General features: G+C 41.2%; 1 protein-coding gene across 1 annotated transcript in view; it reads left to right on the top strand.

The window, feature by feature from the left end:
• The first annotated feature begins 4,128 nt into the window (after window positions 1-4,128).
• LOC115117082 (kinase suppressor of Ras 2-like) overlaps window positions 4,129-27,367 on the top strand; it is an 86,720-nt gene continuing 63,481 nt past the window's right edge. Inside the window, exons 1-3 of the mRNA XM_065026080.1 lie at window positions 4,129-4,167; window positions 6,240-6,380; window positions 8,094-8,244. Coding sequence (XP_064882152.1) covers window positions 4,129-4,167; window positions 6,240-6,380; window positions 8,094-8,244 — 331 coding nt within the window. The remainder of the gene's footprint in view (window positions 4,168-6,239; window positions 6,381-8,093; window positions 8,245-27,367) is intronic.

The following is a 27,367-nucleotide window of genomic DNA, read 5'->3' as shown; positions in this document are numbered from 1 at the left end:
TTGTCATCTCAGGGATTCGATCTAGCAACCTTTCAGTTACTGGCGCAACGCTCTAACCACTAGGCTATGTAGACATTGTTAATGTTGTAAATGACTATTGTAGCTGGAAACCGCTGATTTTTAATGGACTATTAGGCATACAGAGGCCCATTATCAGCAAACATCACTCCTGTGTTCGAATGGCACGTTGTGTTAGCTAATCCAAGTTTATCATTTTAAAAGGCTAATTGATCATTAGAAAACCCTTTTGCCATTATGTTAGCACAGTTGAAAACTGTTGTTCTGATTAAAGAAGTAATAAAAGAGGCCTTCTTTAGACTAGTATCTGGAGCATCAGCATTTTTGGGTTCGATTACAGGCTCAAAATGGCCAGAAACAAAGAACTTTCTTCTGAAATTCGTCAGTCTATTCTTGTTCTGGCCAGCATCCCGGAGTCGCCTCTTCACTGTTGACATTGAGATTGGTGTTTTGCGGGTACTATTTAATGAAGCTGCCAGTTGAGGACTTGTGAGGTGTCTGTTTCTCAAACTAGACACTCTAATGTACTCGTCCTCTTGCTCAGTTGTGCACCGGGGCCTCCCACTCCTCTTTCTATTCTGGTTAGAGCCAGTTTGCGCTGTTCTGTGAAGGGAGTGGCACACAGCGTTGTACGAGATCTTCAGTTTCTTGGCAATTTCTCGCATGGAATAGAATTCAGTTCTCAGAACAAGAATAGACTACAGGCCATTCAATTACAGGCCATTTTGGCCCTGTAATCAAACCCACAAATGCTGATGCTCCAGATACTCAACTAATCTAAAGAAGGACAGTTTTATTACTTCTTTAATCAGAACAACAGTTTTCAGCTGTGCTAACATAATGGCAAAATGGTTTTCTAATGATCAATTAGCCTTTTAAAATGATAAACTTGGATTAGCTAACACAACGTGCCATTGTAACACAGGAGAGATGGTTGCTGATAATGGGCCTCTGTACGCCTATGTAGATATTCCATTAAAACGCAGCCGTTTCCAGCTACAATTGTCATTTACAACATTAACAACGTCTACACTGTATTTCTGATCAATTTGATGTTATTTAAACAAAAAAAAGTGCTTTTCTTAAAAAAAACAAGGACATTTCTAAGTGACCCCAAACTTTTGAATGGTAGTGTATTATTATTATTATTATTTAAACATGTTTTCTCTAAATAAGCTTTGTTGTACAATTAAAGGTCAAAAACAGTCAGCAAATAATTGAATGAATTCAGAGCTCGTGAAGTTATACCTAGGCTGAATATATAACCATATGACCCACTAATTATTTAATAAAAATAGTTGTAGCTGCATTTTTTTTGTTACAAATTTAACCGGAACCATGCATAATCACTAACAATGTAGTAGGCATTATAAAAAGATGAACACCATTCTCAAAAACAACCTCTCTAGCACAAGCCCACGTGCTAGTAAGTAGCCAGCTAATATCACGTTTAGCCAACTTGGATCTAGGTATAATTTCACAATCTCTGAATTCGGTTAACAAGGCAAAACAGTCGAATTGTTATGAACACACCCTTCTGTCCGTCTCCAACTGTTTGAACAGCATGCTAGCCTGTCTACTTTGTTCAGAGTTGAAATCAAGTGGCCAACCATATTTCTCAGAATGAGAACGAGTTGCCGATTCCTTATGGAATTGTTTCATGCTTATTGCACATTTATTAAACAGACTAAATAGCTGGTATAACAATCGTTATTTGACTACAATGCTGCTGGCGATACATGGTACCGTAAAAACTGAGCATTCATTTTCCAGAATGAATGTTCATTTGTATAGTTTTACTGGCGTCTGCTCTGCTCGAAATTTGAGGAGTTCAAACATATACAGGCTATCGTTAGAAATGTTAACTTATCCTCTATTACAGTAAAATAATGTCTCAATGTGTGTTGGTGTCCATATGACCAATTCTGTTGGACCAAACCTCAAAAGCAAATAGCAAGTGGAAAACGTTTGTCAGAGAGGAAGAAGTGATCTCTCATCTTTGTTGTTGGGAGTGGTAGAGGGAGGGGCTTGGGAGAAAGAGGCGAAGCGCGCCAAAATCTGTCCAACATAAACCCAATGCGTTTCTATGCGCTTATTTTGAACCTATTGTCGCCTGTCTTCCCGCCTTTGGGACAACGACTCCCATTGTTAGGGTGGAGACTTGAGCAACTCGTCATTATATCCAGATCTCTGGTTTAAATGGGAGGGTGAACAGCACAGAAGGAGCGAACGGGACGAGATCAAAAAGACAACATGAACGTGGATATAAACGCTCATAAAAACGAAAAATACAAAAAACACGATTCTGCGATGCAGCCGCAAAAACATACATTCGAATTTATCGAATTAGTTCGATATATCGCCCAGCCCTAGTTAATTTGTAAACACATGATGTCTTCATTTTAAGCCTATCATTTCAAATCAAATGGTATTGGTCACATACACATATTTAGCATATATTATTGCGGGTGTAGTGACATGCTTGTGTTCCTAGCTCCAACAGTGAAGTAATATCTATCAATTCACAACAACACACACATATACAATCAAAATAATGGAATTAAGAAATATATAAATATCAGGACGAGCAATGTTGGAGTGGCATTGACCAAAATATAGTAGAATAGAATACAGTTTATACATATGAGATGAGTAAAGCGGTATGTAAACATTAAAGTAACCCAGTGATCCCATGTCTGTGTATATAGGGTAGCAGCCTCTTAGGTGCAGGCTTGAGTAACCGGGTGGTAGCCGGCTAGTCAAGAAGCTATACATGGTGTCGCAGGGCGTCCATTTCGACTGCTAGCTGCCTGCAATAATTGAATTACTTGTTCTATAATTAAAGTTAGAAATTCAAACATTGCAGATTGCAAAATTAATGTGCAATACGATATCAAATCAAATTTATTTATATAGCCCTTCGTACATCAGCTGATATCTCAAAGTGCTGTACAGAAACCCAGCCTAAAACCCCAAACAGCAAGCAATGCAGGTGTTGAAGCACGTTGGCTAGGAAAAACTCCCTAGAAAGGCCCAAACCTAGGAAGAAACCTAGAGGAGCCAGGCTATGAGGGGTGGCCAGTCCTCTTCTGGCTGTGCCGGGTGGAGATTATAACAGAACATGGCCAAGATGTTCAAATGTTCATAAATGACCAGCATGGTCAAATAATAGGTCTGGGACAGGTAGCACACTACAATGGCATACTAATCAGCTACCAATTGTTTTATATGGGGTAACATGGGGTAAACGCCCCCCTACGATTAAATGTCTGTTTGCTGACAACAACAAATATGTTTGGAGAAAAAAATTGAAGGTGGATGATGACCATGCTTAGGGTAACAAACTATAAAGGAAAAAAATATGGCTACAGTTGACAGATTTTTAGTTATTTAATAAAACATATGGCAGGCCTTAATGCCTGGACATTTTCAATAGCTTTCAGGGCACAACAAAGTGCCTCTTTGCCATAGCCACCACGATCAGATATTTTCTTGTAAACTCTCACCTGAATTTTTTTTTTTACAAGTATCTTTAGAACGCTGGATAACTGACCCCTAACCCCTATTCTGACCCTAACTCTAACCCCTTTTCTGACCCTAACCTAACCTCTATTCTGACTCTAATCTAACGCTAACCCCTATTCTGACCCTAACCTAACTCTAACCCCTATTCTGAACCTAACCCCAACCCTGGCCCCAATTTGAACTCTGACCCCTAACCCTAATCCTGCTAACTGGGGGTTATTAGCGTATGCTAACTAGCTGGCTAGCATGTATTTCCCCTCAGACTTTCTGGTAGTGAGGTTGCAAGCTAGCTAACTGGGGGCTAGCTATGCTAGCAGGCGTTAGCTTATGCTAACTAGCTGGCTGGCATTTATTTAACCTCAGACTATCTGCTAGTGAGGTTGCTAGTTAGCTAACTGGGCTAGCCAGTGCCTAAATCACAGCTAGACTTGCTTGGGCCAAGCCAAATGAGCAATGGACATTAGACCGGTGGAAATCTGTTCTTTGGTCTGATTCTCGAGAGTTTTAGTTCCAACCGCCGTGTCTTTGTGAGATGCAGATGAGGTGAACGGTTGATCTCTGCATGTGTAGTTCCCACCGTGAAGCATGGAGGAGGAGGTGTGGGGGTGCTTTGCTGGTGACACTGTCAGTGATTTATTTGAGAACTTGTTCTCAACTAGCCTACCTGGTTAAATAAAGGTGAAATAAAAATAAAAAAATAGAATTCAAGGCACACTTAACCAGAATGGCTACCACAGCATTCTGCAGGAATCCTCCTTCCCATCTGGTTTAGTGGGACTATCATTTGTTTTTTTAACAAGACAATGACCCAACCCACCGCCAGGCTGTGTATGGGCTATTTGACCAAGAAGGAGAGTGATGGAGTCCTGCATCAGATGACCTGGCCTCCACAATCCCCCGACCTCAACCCAATTGAGATAGTTTTGGATGAGTCGGACCGCAGAGTGAAGGAAAAGCAGCCAACAAGTGCTCAGCATATATGGGAACTCCTTCAAAACTGTTGGAAAAGCATTCCAGGTGAAGCTGGTTGAGAGAATGCCAAAACTGTGCAAAGTTGTCATCAAGGCAAAGGGTGGCTTTGAAGAATCTCAAATATATTTTGTTTTTTTTAACACTTTCTGGGTTACTACATGATTCCATATGTGTTATTTCATAGTTTTGATGTCTTCACTATTATTCTACAATGTAGAAACTAGTAAAAATAAAGAAAAATCCTTGAATGAGAAGGTGTTCTAAAACTTTTGACCGGTAGTGTACTTTATGCACAGTAGCTTGCGAGGTCAGGATGAGTGCTCTGTTGCATTCAGTTGGAAAACATTTAGTACTTTCTAAACTTTGTAAACTTTCTCAGCTTTGAAAAAGTTCTAAGCTTGGAGACCTTATTAAAATACAGATGATGAGATTGAAAGTCATTTTTTATTGTAGGTAGTTTTGAGTCTTTTTAAACAACCATTGTATAGCTTCAAAATATGTTTGATCTAATGCAGCCTTATTCAAACGGGACACCCAGCCATTCCATGTATTTGAACAATTCCAGAGCTAGCACACCTGATTAAACTTGCCAACTTGACTAGGTGAATTGCCAACTTGACTAGGTGAATTGCCAACTTGACTAGGTGAATTGCCAACTTGACTTGGTGAATTGCCAACTTGACTAAGTGAATTGCCAACTTGACTAGGTGAATTGCCAACTTGACTAGGTGAATTGCCAACTTGACTACATTACATTACATTTACATTTAAGTCATTTAGCAGACGCTCTTATCCAGAGCGACTTACAAATTGGTGCATTCACCTTATGACATCCAGTGGAACAGCCACTTTACAATAATGCATCTAAATCTTTTAAGGGGGGGGGGGGGTGAGAAGGATTACTTTATCCTATCCTAGGTATTCCTAGGTGAATTGCCAACTTGACTAGGTGAATTGCCAACTTGACTAGGTGAATTAGTCAAGTTGTGAATTGACTAGGTGAATTGTCGACTTGACTAGGTGAATTAATCAATGTGAATTGACTAGGTGAATTGTCGACTTGACTAGGTGAATTAATCAATGTGAATTGACTAGGTGAATTGTCAACTTGACTAGGTGAATTAGTCAAGTTGTGAATTGACTAGGTGAATTAATCAATGTGAATTGACTAGGTGAATTGTCAACTTGACTAGGTGAATTAATCAATGTGAATTGACTAGGTGAATTGTCAACTTGACTAGGTGAATTAATCAATGTGAATTGACTAGGTGAATTAATCAATGTGAATTGACTAGGTGAATTGTCAACTTGACTAGGTGAATTAATCAATGTGAATTGACTAGGTGAATTAGTCAAGTTGTGAATTGACTAGGTGAATTGTCGACTTGACTAGGTGAATTAATCAATGTGAATTGACTAGGTGAATTGTCAACTTGACTAGGTGAATTAGTCAAGTTGTGAATTGACTAGGTGAATTGTCAACTTGACTAGGTGAATTAATCAGAACGTGAATTGACTAGGTGAATTGTTAACTTGACTAGGTGAATTAGGTGTGCTAGTTCAGGACACAATTTTGAAACGTCTGTGGGCCCAGAGGAGAGGTTTGAAAAGCACTGCTCTCTTAATATATAGATGGTGTGTCCTTGCATCCATAGCTGTGTAACACATTTGGCTTGTGCTTCTCCAGCTCAAACTCACACATGTCCCTCTGTCCCCCCCTGCAGGGAAAGCTGGTGAAGTACTTCAGTCGCCAGCTGTCCTGTAAGGTGAGAGTGGCCTTACAGGAGGACACCACTGAGCTACAGGACTTCCCCCGTCTGGGACACTGGTTCCGTATAGTCAACCTGAGGAAGGAGGTCACTGAGGTACTTTGATTTGCATCTACGTATCACAATCACTGTGAGTAAAACCTTCTTACAAATAGCCGATGGTCTGCAAAATGTATGATAATAAAATGAAAGGGAACACAATACATTTACATTTTAGTCATTTAGCAGCAGTGTTGGGGTCAATCCCATTTAAATTCCAGTCATTTCAGGAAGTAAACAAAATTCCAACTCCCAATTCCACATTTTCCTTTGAAAATTGAAAAGTTTTGAAGAGGATTGGAATTTTAATTTTGTGTACTTCCTGCTTACAAGAGCGGTCAGGATGGTGGATCGGACTAACGCCTCATCATAAACAAATATTACTTTCAATTTCTATAAGCCCAACATAGTCTTCTTCCTTTGACCAAAACACATCACTTCCTGAACCTTCTCGAGTGCTACCTTGTCTCTCTAGCATGCATTATTGTTACTAGCACTGACTTTGCTCATAGCTACTTTTATGGATGAAAAGTTGTACTTACTTCAACTCTGATATGTGGTTGTCTAGCTTCATTAAGATAAATGCATTAACTTCAAGTCGCTACGGATAAGAGCGTCTGCTAAATGACTAACATGTCTATGACCCCAACCCTGTTTAGACACTCTTATCCAGAGTCCCATACAGTTAGTGCATTCGTCTTAAGGTAGCTAGGTGAGACAACCACATATCACAGTCAGTCACAGTAAGCAACACATTTATAAAAAAATAATAAATAATAATAAGTAGCTATCAGCAAAGTCAGTGCTAGTAAGAAAAGACAAGTGTGGGAGCACGTTTCTGTCTTCCCTGCCCTTATGATCTTTTATGTTATATACCGAACAAAAATATAAACACTACAATTTCAAAGATTTTACTGAGTTACATGTCATATGAGGAAATCAGTCAATTGAAATAAATTCATTAGGTCCTAATCTATGGATTTCACATGACTGCGAATAAAGATAAGTATCTGTTGGTCACAGAAACCTTAAAAAAAAATGGGCTTCAGGATCTCGTCACAGTATTTTCGTGCATTCCAATGGTTATCGATAACATGCAATTGTTTTCGTTGTCCGTAGTTTATGCCTGCCCATACCATAACTCCACCGCCACGCCACCATAGGGCACTCTGTTCACAACGTTGACATCAGCAAACCGCTCGCCCACACGACGACATACACATGGTCTGTGGTTGTGAGGCCAACTCCAAAATGATCTTAAAGGACTTTGGAGGTGGATTATGGTAGAGAAATTAACATTCAATGATCTGACAATAGCTCTGGTGGACATTGCCGCAGTCAGAATGCCAATTGCATGCTCCCTCAAAACTTGAGACATCTGTGGCATTGTGTTGTGTGACACTGATGTAAACTCATTTGTGCACAACATTTGAGAGAAATAAGATTTTTGTGCGTATGGAACATTTCTGGAATCTTTTATTTCAGCTCAAACATGGGACCAACACTTTACATGTTGTGTTTATATTTTAGTTCAGTGTATAATCTAAAATACCTGATCTTATATCAGCATTCTCTGATACTCTTGGTAAATACAGGTCCAGGGGTATCAAACTCCATTTCTGTGTGTGTTAGTTTGGGTGCTTGTGTGTTAGCCTGGGTGCCAGTCTGTTTCTGCTCTCTAGCCAACTCCTGATGGAATCGTCATGACAATGAAGTAGGCAGAAGCACAAACAGATCTGGGACCAGGCTACTTGTCTGTGTGTTCTGTAGGAGATGGGTCCAGGCGAGGTGACTCTAGAGGGGCTGTTGGAGATGAGTGATGAGGAGGTGTGTGAGGCCATGGAGAAGTTTGGAGCCAACGACGAGGAGTGTGCCCGGCTCAATGCCTCTCTGACCTGCCTAAGGAGGGCCCACAAGTCAGGTAGGAACCCTACACACTTGGAGGGAGAGGGAGGAAAGGTAGACAGTGGGGGGGCAAGTCAGGTATTTATTTAACTTTCATTTAACTAGGCAAGTGTGTTAAGAACAAATTCTTATTTACAATGACGGCCTACCCCGCCAAACCCATGCGCCGCCCTATGGGACTCCCAGCCGGATGTGACACAGCCTGGATTTGAATCAGCGACTGTAGTGACACCTCTTGCACAGCGACGCAGTGCCTTAGACCGCTGCACCACTCGGTAGGGCCCCTAACACATGCCGTCTCTGAGGAAGGGAGAGAAGGAGGGAAGAAGGGAGGGGAGAGAGGGGGAGGGCACTCTGGGACGTAACTGACTCCTCTAGGTTGTTATTGCCTGAGTTCATTGGGAGTTTTCAGTTAGTTTATACAGTAGCCTTGTATTACTATCGCGATCTCGCAAGCTTACATAAATACTCTGAGTGTACAAAATATTAGGAAAACCATTGAGTTGCACCCTCCTTTGGCCTCAGAACAGCCTCAGGTCGTTGGGGGACGGACTACACAGTGTTGAAAGCGTTCCACAGGGATACTGGCCCATATTGACTCCAATGCTTCCCACAGTTGTGTCAAGAAGGCTGGATGTCCTTTGGGTAGTGGACCATTGTTGAAACACATGGGAAACTGTTGGGCGTGAGAAACCAAGCAGCGTTGCAGTTCTTGACACACTCAAATCGGTGCGCCTGGCCCCTACTACCAAACCCAGTTCAAAGGCACTTAAATCTTTTGTCTTGCCCATTCACCCTCTGAATGTCACACATACACAATACATGTCTCAATTGTCTCAAGGCTTAAAGGTCCTTCTTTAACCTGTCTCCTCCCCTTCATCTACACTGATTTATGGCAGGTAGCCGGCAGGTAGCCTAGTGGTTAGAGTGTAGGGACGGCAGGTAGCCTAGTGGTTAGAGTGTTGGGCCAGTAACCGAAAGGTTGCTAGATCAAATTCCTGAGTTGACTAGATAAAAATCTGTCATTCTGCCCCTGAACAAGGCAGTTAACCCATTGTTCCTAGGCCATCTTTGTAAATAAGAATTTGTTCTAACTAGCCTAGTTAAATCAAAAAGTTGACATCAATTATGGATCATAGCTTTCAGCTGAATTCACTTTGTCAGTCTGTCATGGAAAGTTCCTAATGTTTTGTACACTCAGTGTGTTTTGCTACAAGCAAAACACATTTATTTAAGCTCACGATATCAGGATGGTAGTATGAGGTCTCCAGCCCTGTTCCTGGAGAGCAACCATCCTATAAGCTCACAATATCAGGATGGTAGTATGAGGTTATCTATACCTGAGCTCTCCAGCCCTGTTCCTGGAGAGCAACCATCCTATAAGCTCACAATATCAGGATGGTAGTATGAGGTTATCTATACCTGAGCTCTCCAGCCCTGTTCCTGGAGAGCAACCATCCTATAAGCTCACAATATCAGGATGGTAGTATGAGGTTATCTATACCTGAGCTCTCCAGCCCTGTTCCTGGAGAGCAACCATCCTATAAGCTCACAATATCAGGATGGTAGTATGAGGTTATCTATACCTGAGCTCTCCGACCCTGTTCCTGGAGAGCAACCATCCTATAGGTTTGAACTCCTACTCTAATCTTGTGCACTTGATTCTAATAATTAGCTGGTTGATAAACTGAATCAGCTAAGTTACAGGAGGGTAGCTCTCTAGGAACAGGGTTGGAGAGAAAACCAACACAAGGGTAGCTCTCCAGGAACAGGGTTGGAGAGAAAACCAACACAAGGGTAGCTCTCCAGGAACAGGGTTGGAGAGAAAACCAACACAAGGGTAGCTCTCCAGGAACAGGGTTGGGGATAGAACCAACACAAGGGTAACTCTCCAGGAACAGGGTTGGAGAGAAAACCAACACAAGGGTAGCTCTCCAGGAACAGGGTTGGAGAGAAAACCAACACAAGGGTAACTCTCCAGGAACAGGGTTGGGGAGAGAACCAACACAAGGGTAGCTCTCCAGGAACAGGGTTTGGGAGAGAACCAACACAAGGGTAACTCTCCAGGAACAGGGTTGGAGAGAAAACCAACACAAGGGTAACTCTCCAGGAACAGGGTTGCTAAAATGTACTTAATTATCAAATGGAAAAGTACAAGTCTAAATAATTAAAAATTCCTTATAATATATTATAGTTTATTTTCAGCAAAGCAGATGGCCACATTTTCTATTTATTTTTATTTTTATGGATAGCCAGAGGCTTGCTCCAACTCAGACATCATTTAAAAACAAAGCATGTGTTTAGTGAGTCAGCCAGATCAGAGGCAGAAGGGATGACAAAGGATGTTCTCTTGATGAGTGTGTGAAATAGATAATTTTCCTGTCCTGCTTAGCAAGTACTTTTGGGTGTCAGGGAAAATGTAGGCGTAAAAAGTACATAATTATCTTTAGGAATGTAGTGAAGTAAAATATTAATAGCAAAGTAAAGTACAGGTACTTTCAAGTATTTTTGCCCAAGTACTTTACACCACCTGATCTATACAGTTCATGAGGACCTTTCATGAACTGGTGAATGCTGCCATCTGTTGACCAGATTTAGCAGCACAGTATGAAGTCAATATAGCCTGGATGCAAGTCTCAGAATGAGGAATGAAGGGCTGGAGACACAATGCCTGGTGGGATTGAATCTGTTGACTCTGCTAGTCTATTCTGCTGTGTTAGTGGAAAAGCCTGCATACCTTAAGATCACTTCTGTTGGTCAATTGCACACAAATTCCAACTGAAATTTGACTTACGCTTTTAACCCAACCCCTCCAAAAGACACATGCAGGATTTGGCTGCATCACTGGGCGCGCAGGGAGCTGTTGTGGAGGGTTAAATGCCTTGCTCAAGGGCACAACGACAGGCAATGGCATCTTGAATTTGATAACAGAAACCTTCTGGATACCAGCTCACTTCCTGACAGATTTGTCCCGTCTGACCTGGGATTCAAACTGGCAACCCTCCAGTTGCTGGCTTGCCTCTCTAACCGCTAGGCTGCCTGCTGCCCCGTGGGTCTCCAGCACCAGGTTTTCAGGGAAATATCTAAGCGTTAAATTATCCATATTGAGTTATTAATTGCTCTTGCCATTATAGGATAAATGAAGCTCTCTGCCCTCGTATACTGTAACAGCCCCTTTTAGTACCCTTTACCTGTGACTGTGTGACATCCTCACAGTCGTCCCCTCGTTCCTCTCCATGGGTGCATCTCAAATGTCTCCTTGTCTCGTTTCCTTCATCTCCACTGATGACAATGGAAACCAAATGATTGTACGGCGTTACAAGACATTACACCATTTTGCTTTCACCTGTCCACTGTTTTCAGATTAGTATAGATGAAGGAAGGATATGAGGAAAGGAGGCTGCTGCGGATGATTGAGATGCACCCTCCCAGCATACAGAGCATGCAGTCCGTTGGCATTTTGTCCAATAGGGGGCAGCACAGACCACATGTTTATTTTCAGAACTAAACAGTCTAGTGTTGTAGTGTTGCTGGCTGAGCAGAAGGGGACAGTAGACCATCAAGGTTTGATGTGTGTGTCAACCCCCCGCACCCACACACACACACACACACACACACACACACACACACACACACACACACACACATACACACACACACACACACACACACACACACACACACACACACACACACACACACACACACACACACACACACACACACACACATTCATTCATTCCCACCAGATGTGTCTCTTAGATGAGTCACTGGGAATACTTTCTGTTATCAAGCCAAGTTGAGAAGAGTTGTATTGTCGGTGCAGTGTTCTCCTCATCACAGTCATAGTACACAGACCGGGAATATTTTTTCTCCAAGTGAAAAGACAGCAGATGTTGCTTTAGGAAAATCTGGCCATGTACCAAACTGCTGTCAGATAACACAATGTCCCATCAGTCCCAAAGTTCATCTTACGGTCACTTCCCTTCCCTGCTTTGATTCTAAACACAGCTAACTCCAGTAATAATAATAATGAGGAACTTGTTCTCAACTGGCCTACCTGGTTAAATAAAGGCAAATAATACAAAATAAAATAATAATAATGGATTTATAAAGCTCCTTTCTACCAACTGAGCTACTCAAAGTGCTTTACATAGTAAGGTGGGGGGGAAACTCAAGCACCACCAACTTGTGGCACCCACTTGGGTGATGCACGGCAACCATTTGCCAATTAGGAATGAAGGGATGATTAGGTGGCCATGATGGATTGGGGCCAGGTTGGGAATTTAGCCAGGACCCTGGGGTTAACACCCCTACTCTTGCGACAAGTGCCATGGAATCTGTAATGACCACAGAGAGTCAGGACACCCGTTTAACGTACCATCTGAAAGACAGCACCCTACTCTGAGCAGTAGGCAGGTTCATTGCAGCCTGTGGGTGTTGAATAGGCTCTGGGCTGGGGTCAGATTGTGACTGGATACACACACACACACACACACACACACACACACACACACACACACACACACACACACACACACACACACACACACACACACACACACACACTGGTCTGGCCTGTGTGTCTGTACCTAAGGCCTGATTAGATTGTAACCAGTAGCTGATTGGCTGCTGAGTTCCAACTTCCTCCAACGGAGACAGCCCAGGGATTGGACACCCGTACAGAGTCCAGTTGGGTGTGTGTGTGCGTGTCCTTGTGTTCGTGTGTGTGCCTAGTTGTAGTTGTTCCAACCAAGCCTAATAGATCACACACACACATACACATAGGCTAGGCCTGTACATCAGTGGCGGTTGGTGCCATTTAAGATGAGGGAGGACAAATGTATTTTTTTGGGAGCACTGCTTTATTCCTATTACAGCATATTGGATGACTGTCATTCATATTCCATTCAATCAGCTCAATGTAACATCAATGGGTTCAGGCTACTACATCATACTAACATTTTCCTCATACCCATCGGGAGTTTGCTAGAACCTAGCCTATGAATTAAAGTTAACAATGCAGGTGCAGACACGTCAAGAGAAAATTTAGAGTAATCAAGGTGACAGACATTGACACATTCAATACCGCCTTGCACACTCTTGCCTGCATCTAGCTGATCTAGGTTGTAATCATTAGTCCAACAGTTGAAAAACATAAGTTTCTATTTCTACAAATTCAGGTATGTTTATCCCCGTTTCGTTTGCTTCCATTTAAGAAACATTTTTCAACAGAATAGGCTAAATGAATACACCCCTAAAACAAACACAGTTCACTCTCACAGCAGCCACATACAAACAGCATTGTCCCTTTGATCGTTGTATAATTCCTTCTCGCATCTACGCACTCTCCTCTTCTCACCTTTTCCCTTCACTTGTGGACTTCAGTGCACAACATATCAGCTGTCTGTGACCAGGCGAAAAAAACTTTCCAAGCCAAACCTTCATATCATAACCGCTAACCTCTACACACAACCTACATTGTTGTCACCATATTAGCTAACGTCATAGTCAACATACCTACTAGAACTAACGCGTTAGTAAATCTGCTATAATCATGCTGTACAGTGTAGTCAGCATGCAGTTTAGCAGTTACACCGGTGGGCCCTGGTGGCAATAAATTATTAAAACCTTATCTTGACTTGGAAGAGTTCCAGTGTTGGATAGACATAGCCAGCTAGCTAACATAGCATCCCTCTCTGTTTGAGCCAGGTGTTTGAGTAGGCTAAACTAGCTAGCTAAGAAAGTGAAAACAAATAAGAATCAACTACTCATCACATTTTATCCACTGCAGTGCTAGCTAGCTGTAGCTTATGCTTTCAGTACTAGATTCATTCTGTGATCCTTTGATTTGGTGGACAACATGTCAGTTCATGCTGCAAGAGCTCTGATAGTTTGGAGGACGTCCTCCGGAAGTTGTCATGATTACTGTGTAAGTCTATGGAAGGGGGTGAGAACCATGATCCTCCTCGGTTTTGTATTTAAGTCACTGTACCCAGAGGAGGACGGAAGCTAGCTCTCCTCCAGCTACTGTAGACATTCATTGCATAACAGTGTGTTTTAATCAATTATTTGGTGAAGTGAATATATTTAGTGTAGTTTTCTCTGAAAATAATAACTTTTTTAATGTTTCAGTATTTTTATTTTTATGGAATTCACTGAGGAGGATGGTCCTCCTCTGAGGAGCCTCCACTGCTGTACATAAAACAGACCAAAGCCAGCCCAATTCAGCCCAATTATAAATGATATAGCCATGCATAACATGGATAGCTAAGAGTTGTAACTCTGTATTGTACAGACAGATACAGATATAGTTACAGATACAGTTACTGTTCTCCTTAGTCATCCTGCTTCTCACGGTCAGCAAGGGTGTTGGATACACACACACACACACACACACACACACACACACACACACACACACACACACACACACACACACACACACACACGCACGCACTCTCTAATGTACTCTTTTCATACGGGGGGCCGGCGAGAGGTGTGAATGTAACGGGAACACCACACACTGCGCGACTGCTATTAGGGCCTCTCATACTCGAAAGGGAGAGAAAGGCATATTTTGTCTCCGAGGTCACGTCTCAAATGGCAACCTATTCCATTTATAGTGCACTTCTTTTGATAAGGGCCCATAAGGCCCTGGTCAAAAGTAGTGCCTTATATAGGGAATAGGTTGCCATTTGGTACGCAGTCTCATACCCAGTCTCAGCCTCATCTTCAGGCCCCAGCCTCAGACTCATCCCCAGCCTTCAGACTCCTCCCCAGCCTCAGTCCTAGCCTCAACCCCAGCCTCAGGCTCATCCCCATCCCCAGCCTTCATTCTCATCCCCAGCCTCCACACTCCCCCCAAGTCACCAGCCTCAGCCCCAGCCTCAAGGCTCAGCCTCCAGCTTCATCCCCAACCTCATCCCCATTCTCCAGCCCCAGCCTCATCCCCAGGCTCCAGCACCTTCCTCCGCCTCAAGCCCCATCATCAGCCTCCAGCCCCAGCCTCATTCCCATTCTCCAGCCCCATCCCCAGTCTCCAGCACCCTCCTCAGCCTCCATCCCCAGCCTCCAGCCCCAGTCTTCAGCTTTATCCCTAGCCTCCAGCTTCATCTCCAGCCTCCAGCTTCATCCCCAGCTTCCAGGCTCATCACCAGACTCAGCCTCCATCCTCATCCCCAGCCTCCAGCCACAGTCCCAGACTCATGCCCAGCCTTCAGACTCAGTCCTTTCTTTAAACCTTAAGAGAGAAAATGACCACCACTACACTCTGACGCTCAGCCCCCACTTTGAAATATGACATTTGCTGTGCGTTTTTGAATTCTCTGAGAGGAATGGGTCCGTGGGGAAGATTCTTCATGGCCCTCTATGGAGGCCTGTCTTCGTAACTCCTACGCAGATCATGAATATGCAGAATATTCACATGAAAAAGTCACAGTATTTTGTAATGACTCTTAAAGCCATTGCAGACTTAGTTGCACTTCTGTTATTTGAGAAGCCAGTGACTAATATAAACTTTGTTGTGTACAGGATTTGTAACCTCACTTGGACTCTTCAGCTTGAAGTGTCTTCACCCACGCAGTAGAATTGCTAGCTTTTTGGTGGCATAGCTGGCTAAGACATTGTGGTGTGTTTGCGAGACAGAGGTCCCGAGTTACAGTCTCTGTGTGAGCTGGTGACGGAGGAATAGCTACGGTTACTCAGGTATGGCTGCATCCTTCACAGTTGCATCCATAACAACACTTTTGAGGTTCAATAGAAAAACATAACGTGCGACATGTTATTGTATATTGAGGAGTGAGACGTGATTGTATATTGTATATTGAGGAGTGAGTCATGTAATTGTATATTGAGGAGTGAGTCATGTAATTGTATATTGAGGAGTGAGACGTGATTGTATATTGTATATTGAGGAGTGAGTCATGTAATTGTATATTGAGGAGTGAGTCATGTAATTGTATATTGAGAAGTGAGTCATGTAATTGTATATTGTATATTGAGGAGTGAGTCATGTGATTGTATATTGAGGAGTGAGTCATGTAATTGTATATTGAGGAGTGAGTCATGTAATTGTATATTGAGGAGTGAGTCATGTAATTGTATATTGAGAAGTGAGTCATGTAATTGTATATTGTATATTGAGGAGTGAGACATGTAATTGTATATTGTATATTGAGGAGTGAGTCATGTAATTGTATATTGAGAAGTGAGTCATGTAATTGTATATTGTATATTGAGGAGTGAGTCATGTAATTGTATATTGAGGAGTGAGTCATGTAATTGTATATTGTATATTGAGGAGTGAGTCATGTGATTGTATATTGAGGAGTGAGTCATGTAATTGTATATTGAGGAGTGAGTCATGTAATTGTATATTGAGGAGTGAGTCATGTAATTGTATATTGAGAAGTGAGTCATGTAATTGTATATTGTATATTGAGGAGTGAGTCATGTAATTGTATATTGAGGAGTGAGACATGTAATTGTATATTGTATATTGAGGAGTGAGTCATGTAATTGTATATTGAGGAGTGAGTCATGTAATTGTATATTGAGAAGTGAGTCATGTAATTGTATATTGTATATTGAGGAGTGAGTCATGTAATTGTATATTGAGGAGTGAGACATGTAATTGTATATTGTATATTGAGGAGTGAGTCATGTAATTGTATATTGAGGAGTGAGTCATGTAATTGTATATTGAGAAGTGAGTCATGTAATTGTATATTGTATATTGAGGAGTGAGTCATGTAATTGTATATTGAGGAGTGAGTCATGTAATTGTATATTGAGGAGTGAGTCATGTAATTGTATATTGAGGAGTGAGTCATGTAATTGTATATTGAGGAGTGAGTCATGTAATTGTATATTGAGGAGTGAGTCATGTAATTATATATTGAGGATTGAGTCATGTAATTGTATATTGAGGAGTGAGACATGTGATTGTATATTGAGGAGTGAGTCATGTAATTGTATATTGAGGAGTGAGTCATGTAATTGTATATTGAGGAGTGAGTCATGTAATTGTATATTGAGGAGTGAGTCATGTAATTGTATATTGAGGAGTGAGACATGTGATTGTATATTGAGGAGTGAGACGTGATTGTATATTGTATATTGAGGAGTGAGTCATGTAATTGTATATTGAGGAGTGAGTCATGTAATTGTATATTGAGGAGTGAGACGTGATTGTATATTGTATATTGAGGAGTGAGTCATGTAATTGTATATTGAGGAGTGAGTCATGTAATTGTATATTGTATATTGAGGAGTGAGTCATGTAATTGTATATTGAGGAGTGAGTCATGTAATTGTATATTGAGAAGTGAGACATGTAATTGTATATTGTATATTGAGGAGTGAGTCATGTAATTGTATATTGAGGAGTGAGTCATGTAATTGTATATTGAGGAGTGAGTCATGTAATTGTATATTGAGGAGTGAGACATGTGATTGTATATTGAGGAGTGAGTCATGTAATTGTATATTGTATATTGAGGAGTGAGTCATGTAATTGTATATTGAGGAGTGAGTCATGTAATTGTATATTGAGGAGTGAGTCATGTAATTGTATATTGAGGAGTGAGTCATGTAATTGCATATTGAGGAGTGAGTCATGTAACTGTATATTGAGGAGTGAGTCATGTAATTGTATATTGAGGAGTGAGTCATGTAATTGTATATTGAGGAGTGAGTCATGTAATTGTATATTGAGGAGTGAGTCATATAATTGTATATTGAGGAGGGAGACATGTAATTGTATATTGTATATTGAGGAGTGAGTCATGTAGTTGTATATTGAGGAGTGAGTCATGTAATTCTATATTGAGGAGTGAGACATGTAATTGTATATTGAGGAGTGAGTCATGTAATTGTATATTGAGGAGTGAGACGTGATTGTATATTGAGGAGTGAGTCATATAATTGTATATTGAGGAGGGAGACATGTAATTGTATATTGTATATTGAGGAGTGAGTCATGTAATTGTATATTGAGGAGTGAGTCATGTAATTGTATATTGTATATTGAGGAGTGAGTCATGTAATTGTATATTGAGGAGTGAGTCATGTAATTGTATATTGTATATTGAGGAGTGAGTCATGTAATTGTATATTGAGGAGTGAGTCATGTAATTGTATATTGTATATTGAGGAGTGAGTCATGTAATTGTATATTGAGAAGTGAGTCATGTAATTGTATATTGTATATTGAGGAGTGAGTCATGTAATTGTATATTGAGGAGTGAGTCATGTAATTGTATATTGAGGAGTGAGTCATGTAATTGTATATTGAGGAGTGAGTCATATAATTGTATATTGAGGAGGGAGACATGTAATTGTATATTGTATATTGAGGAGTGAGTCATGTAATTGTATATTGAGGAGTGAGTCATGTAATTGTATATTGAGGAGTGAGACATGTGATTGTATATTGAGGAGTGAGACATGTAATTGTATATTGAGGAGTGAGACGTGATTGTATATTGAGGAGTGAGTCATATAATTGTATATTGAGGAGTGAGTCATGTAATTGTATATTGAGGAGGGAGACATGTAATTGTATATTGTATATTGAGGAGTGAGTCATGTAATTGTATATTGAGGAGTGAGTCATGTAATTGTATATTGAGGAGTGAGACGTGTAATTGTATATTGAGGAGTGAGTCATGTAATTGTATATTGAGGAGTGAGACGTGATTGTATATTGAGGAGTGAGTCATGTAATTGTATATTGAGGAGTGAGTCATATAATTGTATATTGAGGAGTGAGTCATGTAATTGTATATTGTATATTGAGGAGTGAGTCATGTAATTGTATATTGTATATTGAGGAGTGAGTCATGTAATTGTATATTGAGGAGTGAGTCATGTAATTGTATATTGAGGAGTGAGACATGTGATTGTATATTGAGGAGTGAGTCATGTAATTGTATATTGAGGAGTGAGACGTGATTGTATATTGAGGAGTGAGACGTGATTGTATATTGTATATTGAGGAGTGAGACGTGATTGTATATTGTATATTGAGGAGTGAGTCATGTAATTGTATATTGAGGAGTGAGTCATGTAATTGTATATTGAGGAGTGAGACGTGATTGTATATTGTATATTGAGGAGTGAGTCATGTAATTGTATATTGAGGAGTGAGTCATGTAATTGTATATTGAGAAGTGAGACATGTAATTGTATATTGTATATTGAGGAGTGAGTCATGTAATTGTATATTGAGAAGTGAGTCATGTAATTGTATATTGAGGAGTGAGTCATGTAATTGTATATTGAGGAGTGAGTCATGTAATTGTATATTGAGGAGTGAGTCATGTAATTGTATATTGAGGAGTGAGTCATGTAATTGTATATTGAGGAGTGAGTCATATAATTGTATATTGAGGCGTGAGACATGTAATTGTATATTGTATATTGAGGAGTGAGTCATGTAATTGTATATTGAGGAGTGAGTCATGTAATTGTATATTGAGGAGTGAGTCATGTAATTGTATATTGAGGAGTGAGACATGTGATTGTATATTGAGGAGTGCGTCATGTAATTGTATATTGAGGAGTGAGTCATGTAATTGTATATTGAGGAGTGAGACATGTGATTGTATATTGAGGAGTGCGTCATGTAATTGTATATTGAGGAGTGAGTCATGTAATTGTATATTGAGGAGTGAGTCATGTAATTGTATATTGAGGAGTGAGTCATGTAATTGTATATTGAGGAGTGAGTCATGTAATTGTATATTGAGGAGTGAGACATGTGATTGTATATTGAGGAGTGCGTCATGTAATTGTATATTGAGGAGTGAGTCATGTAATTGTATATTGAGGAGTGAGACATGTAATTGTATATTGTATATTGAGGAGTGAGTCATGTAATTGTATATTGTATATTGAGGAGTGAGTCATGTAATTGTATATTGAGGAGTGAGTCATGTAATTGTATATTGAGGAGTGAGACATGTAATTGTATATTGAGGAGTGAGTCATATAATTGTATATTGAGGAGGGAGACATGTAATTGTATATTGTATATTGAGGAGTGAGTCATGTAATTCTATATTGAGGAGTGAGACATGTAATTGTATATTGAGGAGTGAGACATGTGATTGTATATTGAGGAGTGCGTCATGTAATTGTATATTGAGGAGTGAGACATGTAATTGTATATTGAGGAGTGAGTCATGTAATTGTATATTGAGGAGTGAGACGTGATTGTATATTGAGGAGTGAGACGTGATTGTATATTGTATATTGAGGAGTGAGTCATGTAATTGTATATTGAGGAGTGAGTCATGTAATTGTATATTGAGGAGTGAGACGTGATTGTATATTGTATATTGAGGAGTGAGTCATGTAATTGTATATTGAGGAGTGAGTCATGTAATTGTATATTGTATATTGAGGAGTGAGTCATGTAATTGTATATTGAGGAGTGAGACATGTAATTGTATATTGAGGAGTGAGTCATGTAATTGTATATTGAGAAGTGAGTCATGTAATTGTATATTGTATATTGAGGAGTGAGTCATGTAATTGTATATTGAGGAGTGAGTCATGTAATTGTATATTGAGGAGTGAGTCATGTAATTGTATATTGAGGAGTGAGTCATGTAATTGTATGTTGAGGAGTGAGTCATGTAATTGTATATTGTATATTGAGGAGTGAGTCATGTAATTGTATATTGAGGAGTGAGACATGTAATTGTATATTGTATATTGAGGAGTGAGTCATGTAATTGTATATTGAGGAGTGAGTCATGTAATTGTATATTGAGGAGTGAGTCATGTAATTGTATATTGAGGAGTGAGTCATGTAATTGTATATTGAGGAGTGAGACATGTAATTGTATATTGAGGAGTGAGTCATGTAATTGTATATTGAGGAGTGAGTCATGTAATTGTATATTGAGGAGTGAGTCATGTAATTGTATATTGAGGAGTGAGACATTTAATTGTATATTGAGGAGTGAGACATGTAATTGTATATTGAGGAGTGAGACATGTAATTGTATATTGAGGAGTGAGACATGTAATTGTATATTGAGGAGTGAGACATGTAATTCTATATTGAGGAGTGAGACATGTAATTGTATATTGAGGAGTGAGACATGTAATTGTATATTGAGGAGTGAGACATGTAATTGTATATTGAGGAGTGAGACATGTAATTGTATATTGAGGAGTGAGACATGTAATTGTATATTTAGGAGTGAGATATGTAATTCACTTGCAGTAAATGTGAATTTCAGCTATTAAGAACACTTTAATTTAAAGTGTATATTAGAATAGTTTATTGCGTTAATAACAAATACAAGGTGATTGTGGCTTTCACACAGGTCTTGGTTCGTATTTCAACTCACAAGTTGCTTCAGCGTTGAGTCATATTATTTAAGCTAGGATCTTGTCAGTTAGTCCCTCTGTGTTGCTCCAATGTACACTCATTATATACCCAGCATGCCCCTCTTCAGCAGCCCACACACACTCAACACATGCATGCATACAAGCGTGCATGCACACACTCACTGTAAACCAAACATCCTGCCTTGTCCTTACTAATAGTGTTCATCTAGCCTTAACGCTGAGAGCTAAGTGTTCATGAGAGAGACAAGTCGTGCCCGGAATTCTCAGACTCAGTATACATCCTCACTCATCTTTTCATCATTAAAAAGACTGGCCCAGCGCCTGCCCTGCCTTAAGACTGCAGTGCTTACACTCACAACTAATTGGCTTCAAATGCCATCTGTGAGTATAGAAAGAAGAGGAGAGGAGGAGAGGACAAGAGAGGAGAGGAGGAGAGGAGAAGAGAGGAGAGGACAAGAGAGGAGAGGACAAGAGAGGAGAGGAGGAGGGGACAAGAGAGGAGAGGACAAGAGAGAAGAGGAGGAGAGGAGAAGAGAGGAGAGGACAAGAGAGGAGGAGAAGAGAGGAGAGGACAAGAGAGGGGGAGAAGAGAGGAGGAGAAGAAAGGAGAGGACAAGAGAGGAGAGGAGGAGAGGAGAAGAGAGGAGAGGAGGAGAGGACAAGAGAGGAGATGACAAGAGAGGAGAGGAGGAGAGGACAAGAGAGGAGAGGAGGAGAGGACAAGAGAGAAGAGGACAAGAGAGGAGAGGACAAGAGAGGAGAGGACAAGAGAGGAGAGGACAAGAGAGAAGAGGACAAGAGAGGAGAGGAGAAGAGAGGAGAGGACAAGAGAGGAGAGGAGAGGAGGAGGGGACAAGAGAGGAGAGGACAAGAGAGAAAAGGAGGAGAGGAGAAGAGAGGAGGAGAAGAGAGGAGAGGACAAGAGAGGGGGAGAAGAGAGGAGAGGACAAGAGAGGAGGAGAAGAGAGGAGGAGTAGAAAAGAGAGGAGAGGAGGAGAGGAGAAGAGAGGACAGGAGGAGAGGACAAGAGAGGAGAGTACAAGAGAGAAGAGGACAAGAGAGGAGAGGAGAAGAGAGGAGAGGACAAGAGAGGAGAGGACAAGAGAGGAGAGGACAAGAGAGGAGGAGAAGAGAGGAGAGGACAAGAAAGGAGGAGAAGAGAGGAATGGACAAGAGAGGAGGAGAAGAGAGGAGAGGACAAGAGAGGAGGAGAAGAGAGGAGAGGACAAGAGAGGAGGAGAAGAGAGGAATGGGCAAGAGAGGAGAGGACAAGAGAGGAGGAGAAGAGAGGAGAGGACAAGAGAGGAGGAGAAGAGAGGAGAGGACAAGAGAGGAGGAGAAGAGAGGAGGAGAAGAGAGGAGGAGAGGACAAGAGAGGAGAGGACAAGAGAGAAGAGGAGGAGAGGACAAGATAGGAGAGGACAAGAGAGGAGGGAAGCAAGAGAGAAGAGGAGGAGAGGACAAGAGAGGAGGAGAATAGAGGAGAGGACAAGAGAGGAGGAGAAGAGAGGAGAGGACAAGAGAGGAGGAGAAGAGAGGAGGAGAGGACAAGAGAGGAGAGGACAAGAGAGAAGAGGAGGAGAGGACAAGAGAGGAGGGAAGCAAGAGAGAAGAGGAGGAGAGGACAAGAGAGGAGAAGAGAGGAGAGGACAAGAGAGGAGGAGAGGAGAGGACAAGAGAGGAGGAGAAGAGAGGAGAGGACAAGAGAGGAGAGGAGGAGAGGACAAGAGAGGAGAGGAGGAGAGGACAAGAGAGGAGAGGACAAGAGAGAAGAGGACAAGAGAGGAGAGGACAAGAGAGGAGAGGACAAGAGAGGAGAGGAGAAGAGAGGAGAGGACAAGAGAGGAGAGGAGAGGAGGAGGGGACAAGAGAGGAGAGGACAAGAGAGAAAAGGAGGAGAGGAGAAGAGAGGAGAGGACAAGAGAGGAGGAGAAGAGAGGAGAGGACAAGATAGGAGAGGACAAGAGAGGAGGGAAGCAAGAGAGAAGAGGAGGAGAGGACAAGAGAGGAGAAGAGAGGAGAGGACAAGAGAGGAGGAGAAGATAGGTGAGGACAAGAGCGGAGGAGAAGAGAGGAGAGGACAAGAGAGGAGATGAGGAGAGGACAAGAGAGGAGAGGAGAGGAGGAGAGGACAAGAGAGGAGGGAAGCAAGAGAGAAGAGGAGGAGAGGACAAGAGAGGAGAGGAGAAGAGGCCAAGAGGAGGAGAGGACAAGAAGAGAGGAGAGGCGAGGACATGAAAGGAGAGGAGGAGAGGACAAGATGAGAGGAGCAGAGAGGATAGGCGGAGATGATGAGAGAGGAGAAGAGGACAAGAGAGGAAAGGAGGAGAGGGCAAGAGAGGAGAGGACGAGAGGAGTATGGGAGAGGAGAGGGCAAAAGAGGAGATGAGTATGGGAGAGAAGAGGAGAAGAGAAAAGGAGGACAGGCCATGAGAGGAGGAGAGAAGAGAGGAGAGGAGATAAGAGGAAAGGAGGGGAGAGAACAGGAGAGGAAGCTTTTCTAGCTACTACTGATTCTGTAAGAACCACCATCGTCCACCTTCATCCCATTCAAAGGATTAAATAAAACATGAATCCTTCTGGAGCAGCATATGGCATCCTTTCACAAAGGGTGTTTCCCAAATTGTATCCTATTCACTATTTAGTGCACTACTTTTGACCAGAGCCCTATGAGGATAGAATCCCAGTGACCTTTCTCTGCCATTTACCACACAACAGCACAAGCCTGGTCCTAACTAGTCGAATTAGTATGATGTTAACCGCCTATTCTCACAGAACTCTACCTATATGTAAATACCCCCTATTAACAATGAGTATGTGTAATGTGTTGGCCATATTACCATAAATCATCATGTTGAATAATCAGTCCTTCATGTCCTCTGACTGGTGTGGTGTATTGTGAATCACTGTGGAGATACTGTAGGATACTATACTATATAGGACCTCTGCTGCTGTTGGCCAAGTGACAGCACAGAGAACAATGCAAAGAGATCCTATTCAATTACTCTCCCTGACCAAAATGGCTGAGCTTTCATACCATCATCAGAACAATCATGTCCATTATACTATTATAATTCCTAACTCTATGGAACAATGGCTGTACATAATTGATTGATTTGATTGATCTGTACATAAATAATTGATTGGATTTATATAGCACTTTTCTAGACACCCAAATCAGTTTACATAGTAAGGGGGAAGCTCACCTCATCCATCACCAAGTCACTCTACAGACAGTCACTCTATAGACAGTCACTCTAAAGAGAGGTGGAACCAAATAACTAATGAATAGGCTTTGGAACGCTCCATAGAATAAGAATGACACTCCATAGAATGAGACTCCATAGAATGAGAGTTACACTCCATAGAATGAGACTCCATAGAATGAGAGTTACACTCCATAGAATGAGAATTACACTTCATAGAATGAGACTGCATAGAATGAGAGTTACACTCCATAGAATGAGACTCCATAGAATGAGAGTTACACTCCATAGAATGAGAATTACACTCCATAGAATGAGAGTTATACTCCGTAGAATGAGAGTTATACTCCATAGAATGAGAGTTATACTCCATAGAATGAGAATTACACTCCATAGAATGAGAGTTATACTCCATAGAATGAGAGTTATACTCCATAGAATTAGAATGACACTCCATAGAATGAGAGTTACACTCCATAGAATGAGAGTCCATAGAATGAGAATTACACTCCATAGAATTAGAATGACTCCATAGAATGAGAGTTACACTCCATAGAATGAGAATTACACTCCATAGAATGAGAGTTATACTCCATAGAATTAGAATTACACTCCATAGAATGAGAGTTATACTCCATAGAATGAGAATTACACTCCATAGAATGCGAGTTATACTCCATAGAATGAGAGTTACACTCCATAGAATGAGAGTTACACTCCATAGAATGAGACTCCATAGAATGAGAGTTACACTCCATAGAATGAGAGTCACACTCCATAGAATGAGAATTACACTCCATAGAATGAGACTCCATAGAATGAGAGTTAAACTCCATAGAATGAGAATTACACTCCATAGAATTAGAATGACTCCATAGAATGAGAGTTACACTCCATAGAATGAGAATTACACTCCATAGAATGAGAATGAGACTCCATAGAATGAGATTTACACTCCATAGAATTAGAATTACACTCCATAGAATGAGAATGAGACTCCATAGAATGAGATTTACACTCCATAGAATGAGAGTTATACTCCATAGAATGAGAGTTACACTCCATAGAATGAGAGTTACACTCCATAGAATTAGAATTACACTCCATAGAATGAGAATGAGACTCCATAGAATGAGAGATACACTCCATAGAATGAGATTTACACTCCATAGAATGAGAGATACACTCCATAGAATGAGATTTACACTCAATAGAATGAGAGTTATACTCCATAGAATGAGAGTTATACTCCATAGAATGAGACAACGGCCTTGTTTTTTCCCCCTAACGGCCTTGTTCTGGGGCAGAACAGATTATTATTTACAATGACAGCCTACAGTGGGTTAACAGCCTTGTTCTGGGGCAGAACAGATTATTATTTACAATGACAGCCTACAGTGGGTTAACGGCCTTGTTCTGGGGCAGAACAGATTATTATTTACAATGACAGCCTACAGTGGGTTAAGGGCCTTGTTCTGGGGCAGAACAGATTATTATTTACAATGACAGCCTACAGTGGGTTAACGGCCTTGTTCTGGGGCAGAACAGATTATTATTTACAATGACAGCCTACAGTGGGTTAACGGCCTTGTTCTGGGGCAGAACAGATTATTATTTACAATGACAGCCTACAGTGGGTTAACGGCCTTGTTCTGGGGCAGAACAGATTATTATTTACAATGACAGCCTACAGTGGGTTAACGGCCTTGTTCTGGGGCAGAACAGATTATTATTTACAATGACAGCCTACAGTGGGTTAACGGCCTTGTTCTGGGGCAGAACAGATTATTACAATGACAGCCTACAGTGGGTTAACGGCCTTGTTCTGGGGCAGAACAGATTATTATTTACAATGACAGCCTACAGTGGGTTAAGGGCCTTGTTCTGGGGCAGAACAGATTATTATTTACAATGACAGCCTACAGTGGGTTAACGGCCTTGTTCTGGGGCAGAACAGATTATTATTTACAATGACAGCCTACAGTGGGTTAAGGGCCTTGTTCTGGGGCAGAACAGATTATTATTTACAATGACAGCCTACAGTGGGTTAACGGCCTTGTTCTGGGGCAGAACAGATTATTATTTACAATGACAGCCTACAGTGGGTTAAGGGCCTTGTTCTGGGGCAGAACAGATTATTATTTACAATGACAGCCTACAGTGGGTTAACGGCCTTGTTCTGGGGCAGAACAGATTATTATTTACAATGACAGCCTACAGTGGGTTAAGGGCCTTGTTCTGGGGCAGAACAGATTATTATTTACAATGACAGCCTACAGTGGGTTAACGGCCTTGTTCTGGGGCAGAACAGATTATTATTTACAATGACAGCCTACAGTGGGTTAACGGCCTTGTTCTGGGGCAGAACAGATTATTATTTACAATGACAGCCTACAGTGGGATAAGGGCCTTGTTCTGGGGCAGAACAGATTATTATTTACAATGACAGCCTACAGTGGGTTAAGGGCCTTGTTTTGGGGCAGAACAGATTATTATTTACAATGACAGCCTACAGTGGGTTAACGGCCTTGTTCTGGGGCAGAACAGATTTTTTACCTTGTCAGT

The sequence above is a fragment of the Oncorhynchus nerka genome, linkage group LG13 (genome assembly GCF_034236695.1).
Source record: "Oncorhynchus nerka isolate Pitt River linkage group LG13, Oner_Uvic_2.0, whole genome shotgun sequence".
In the NCBI taxonomy this organism is placed as follows: Eukaryota; Metazoa; Chordata; class Actinopteri; order Salmoniformes; family Salmonidae; genus Oncorhynchus; species Oncorhynchus nerka.
The sequence above is the reverse complement of the archived record's forward strand: the minus strand, read 5'-3'. Positions and strand labels throughout refer to the sequence as shown.